The sequence below is a fragment of the Oryzias melastigma genome, linkage group LG5 (genome assembly GCF_002922805.2).
Source record: "Oryzias melastigma strain HK-1 linkage group LG5, ASM292280v2, whole genome shotgun sequence".
Lineage (NCBI taxonomy): Eukaryota > Metazoa > Chordata > Actinopteri > Beloniformes > Adrianichthyidae > Oryzias > Oryzias melastigma.
Window position 1 is genome coordinate 5,129,463 of NC_050516.1, and position 4,548 is coordinate 5,134,010.

At 40.8% G+C, this 4,548-nt stretch overlaps 1 protein-coding gene across 1 annotated transcript in view; it reads left to right on the forward strand.

Moving 5' to 3' along the window:
• The window catches only part of opn3 (opsin 3), a 29,342-nt gene extending 25,257 nt beyond the window's left edge, over positions 1–4,085 (forward strand). Inside the window, exons 3-4 of the mRNA XM_024269115.2 lie at positions 2,588–2,839; positions 3,095–4,085. Coding sequence (XP_024124883.1) covers positions 2,588–2,839; positions 3,095–3,379 — 537 coding nt within the window. The 3' untranslated portion in view covers positions 3,380–4,085. The remainder of the gene's footprint in view (positions 1–2,587; positions 2,840–3,094) is intronic.
• The last annotated feature ends 463 nt before the right edge of the window (positions 4,086–4,548 follow it).

Below are 4,548 nucleotides of genomic sequence, written 5' to 3' on the forward strand. Positions count from 1 at the left end.
GCCTTCGCCCATCAGTAGCCGGGTTAGGCTCCGGCACCCCCGCGACCCCGAAAGGGAAGAAGCGGTCTGGAAGATGAATGAATGAATGTTCAAACATTTATAATGAGGCTGATGTTATTTACACACATTTACATGTACCCAGCACAGAATGTGATGGAAATTCATGTTTTGTTCACATGTAATACGTGCAGCAGGATCCCGTTGCTGCATTTTAAGTTTGTGTAAGGCTGGATTTTTTTTTGTTTTGTTTTTAAAGTTAAACTTTTAAGTAAAAGTCTCATTAACTGTCACGCTCCTAAATGTATTAAATTTTGCTTGTTTAACCCTAACCATAACCATAATCCTAACCTTAACCCCTTTCCTCTGGGTCAGTGCAACTAAGAAATAAGTTTAGCACTGGCTGCAGGTTTCATGAAAATTACGTGTGATTAGATACTTTCTTATTGGAAATGGGATGGAATTATATATATTTTTTATATGTATATATTTTTTTTTTCGTTTGATGTGTTTTAAGTTGTTGAAGCTGAATTCGCAGAAAGTACAAGATTGGAAAGCAAAGTGAAGTAAAATGTTTTTTTACAAATTAGTAAAATATTTGCGTGTTATTCATATAATTATACTTAGTAAATTTAATTACAATGCTTTATCTTTATTCTATATTTTTGTCAACTAAATATCTACTGTAATTTAGTCGACTAAATATCTACTGTAATTTAGTCGACTAAAATTTGACTAAAATTAATAGAATCAACATGACTAAATTGCAACTAAAACTAAACCCTATTTTAGTCAAAAGACTATGACTAAAACTAAATTAAAATTCTCTGTCAAAATCAACACAGCTCTGAGCCCCTTCCTGTTTGCAATGGTGATGGACAGACTGACGGATGAGGTTAGACAGGAATCACCATGGACTATGATGTTTGCAGATGATATTGTGATTTGTAGTGAGAGCAGGGAACAGGTGGAGGTGGAGTTAGAGAGGTGGAGGTTTGCCCTGGAAAGGAGAGGAATGAAGGTTAGCCGCAGTAAGACAGAGTACATGTGTGTGAATGAGAGGAACCAGAGTGGAAGAGTGAGGTTACAGGGAGAAGAGATAAAGAAGGTGGAGGAGTTTAAGTATTTAGGGTCAACAGTACAGAGTAATGGAGAGTGTGGAAAAGAAGTGAAGAGGAGAGTGCAAGCAGGTTGGAATGGGTGGAGAAAAGTGTCAGGTGTGATGTGTGACAGAAGAGTTTCAGCACAAATGAAAGGAAAGGTGTACAAGACTGTGGTGAGACCAGCCATGTTGTTTGGACTAGAAACAGTGGGACTGAAGAAAAGACAGGAAGCAGAGCTGGAGGTAGCAGAGATGAAGATGCTGAGGTTCTCTTTGGGAGTGACCAGGATGGATAGGATCAGGAATGAATACATCAGAGGGACAGCACATGTTAGAGGTTTTGGAGATAAAGTCAGAGAGGCCAGACTGAGATGGTTTGGACATGTTCAGAGGAGAGACAGTGAATATATTGGTAGAAGGATGCTGAGTCTAGAGCTGCCAGGAAAGAGGTCTAGAGGAAGACCAAAGAGGAGGTTTATGGATGCAGTGAATGAAGACATGAAGGTGGCTGGTGTTAGAGTGGAGGATGCTGAAGACAGGCTTAGATGGAGGAAACTGATTCGCTGTGGCGACCCCTGAAGGGAAAAGCCCAAAGGAAAAGAAGAAGTCTTCACAAACGGGGGCAGGTCAACAATTGTTTCTGGTGTCCCTTGACAGCTCTTTAGTCTTGGCCATAGTATAGTTTGGAGTTTGACTATTTAAAGGTGTAAACAAGTGTTTTTCTGTCTTTATTTAAGAATTAAGCTTGGGTCTCAGTTATTGTCCTGTTGCTGGGCCATACAGTCCAATTTGTTCAGCAAACATAATTTTTTCTTGAGAGCTGGAGCCTGCACCACCACAACACAAAGATTATGGAAATAAAAAATAAATATTCCTAGAATCACGTTGACAATGCTCACTTCAGGTATTTTGTTTCACATATTTGCATGTTTTAGTGAAACAGAGTGTTTTGTCAGTGGTTAATAATGGGATTTACCATGTGACTGAATGCAAAAATAAAAATTGTCCCCAATTTTAGGATGGCTAATGCTCAACACAGGTGCTGGAAGAAGAAAAATGCCTACATAAACTGAAAAACACTCTTTCACTCTTGACTTAAAGCAGGCATACATTGGTTTCTTTCTGATTATTATTTAAAATCCACAGGGCACAAGAGTAAAAATGAGATAGGGAACCTTGAATTTACTCAGCATTGATATAATCGGGTTTTTAATTGCCAAGAAACTGCTTGTTGCATGTTCAAGCTTGCACCCTGAAAGCTGGATAGATTGGGTAAAATGTGGTGATGATATCGTATTCCTAATTGACTACTTTGAGGGAAAGCATTAAATTATCACAAAACACAGATAATCTGTAGCTTGGTATATAACCACAAGACATAGAAAAAAAGCATTTGGGTCTAAGTACCATCATTTCCCTTTGTAAGCATGGAGGAAGTCTGACCAGAAGGTTTGGTTTGCTTCAGCTGATCTGCTTTGCGTGTTGCAGCTCCGCTCCCTTGAAGACCTCCAGACGGTTCAGATTATCAAGATTCTGCGCTACGAGAAAAAAGTGGCTGCAATGTTTCTGCTGATGATCTCCTGCTTCCTGGTGTGCTGGACCCCCTATGCTGTTGTGTCCATGATGGAGGCTTTTGGCAAGAAAAGCATTGTGTCTCCAACAGTAGCCATCATCCCATCCTTCTTTGCCAAGTCCAGCACAGCATATAACCCCCTCATCTATGTGTTCATGAGCAGAAAGGTTTGTACTGAAGGCTTTTGTCTTTGATTCTGAAAAATTGCCTCTGTTCTGCTCGGCTGACTGGTATCAAGAGGACTCACTTTCCCTTTCAGCATCCAACTTTTTTCTACTGATAGCATATCGAATTTCAAGTGTTGAGTAGAAACTGAATAACAAACTTAACTTAAGGGTTATGTAAAGTGTCCTATTTTATTTTTGACAGCCAGATGAGTGAGGAAGCGGTTAGGTGTCATCTTCTCTTTCCTCTTCTCTCAGTTCCGGCGCTGTTTTCTGCAGCTGCTCGGCTGTCGACTCTGTTCAAAGATCTCCTGGCTCCAGTGCACCCTGAAAGAGCACCCCCTGACTCCAGTGGAACGCCCTATCCGACCGATCGTCGCATCCCCTTCATGTAGCAGCCGGGACCGACCCAAGAAGAGGGTCACCTTCAACTCCTCCTCCATTGTCTTCATCATCACTGGGGATGATTTCCAGCAGCTGGACGTTACCTCCAAAAGTAGGGTCTCCTCAGAGGGGAACGTTTTTCACGTGAGGCCATTGTGATCCAAAGGAGCATGTCATCACACAGTCTGCCTTATGACCAAACATGCAACTCTGAGCCAAAAAATCCTGTCTGACCTCCCTGGATGTTTCTGTTTTCACACTAACTTTTCTACAGTCTAGACCAGGGGTCACCATCACGGCGCCCACGGACGCCAGGTCGCCCTCAAGCACCACATAAGTCGCCCACAGGTCTCTTCTAAAAATAGCACAACTCACTTTTGAGCTGCTCGAAAATTACATTTTATTGTGATGCAATTTTTTGAAATCACACTTGTCTTTACAAAGAATTAAAAATTTTAAAAATATATGTTCATTATTGCTGAAGCCCAAAACGACCTATCCCACTTTATTTTATTTTATTTTTTTTACATTTTCTCGTTATACCGAGATAATCGATAACACAGAATGAAGCGTCTCCTTCTTCCTTTCCCTCATGGAGACACCGAGACTTGACCTGTTTTAAGATTCTTTATTTTGTGGTTAACAACAACAACAATAGAAGAAAACACTCCACAATAGTTGTTTTTGGTCAATTCTTTTAATGATTAGCGGTGCTGTTCTTCTCAAACGCCTGAGTGAACCAGCCCCCTCCCTTTATTTACCCCAAACCCCAGCTGCTTTCACATTAACTCTGAAATGTCACAAATTGGATTTTTGATAACTAGTTATCTTTAATGGGAACACAATTTCTAAAAAAAAAAAAAAACGTGCATTTTTCGAAAAACATTTTTGGCTTAGAGGAGCTGGTTTTGGGGGCGTATTGTAATGGATGGATATTTTACTCAAAACTGTAATGGAAATGGACTTTTTACTGATTAAATGCGTTTCTGAAGTGTCTATCCGAGTACAGCACAGCGGGCGCCACGAGAGATCCCACAGCGTCACAGCTGATTGTGCATCTCCTCTGTAAAATCAATAACCAAGATTTCCTCCACTCTTCATCTGTAGCCACACATCTGCAGCCAGAATACGATGCAGAAGTCTCCTTTGAGGATCAGCGTGAGTGCAGTGACATTCAGTGGATTTAGTCAAGTTTTCAAAAAGAAAAATGTTCCAGCTGCTTACTTGTTCTGGACATTCTTTTAAATTCCACTGAACAGACTTCTCACTTGAGACTGTCAGTGGACTCGCTGCACGAGCCAGCGCAGCACGTGTGCACCACACTGCTG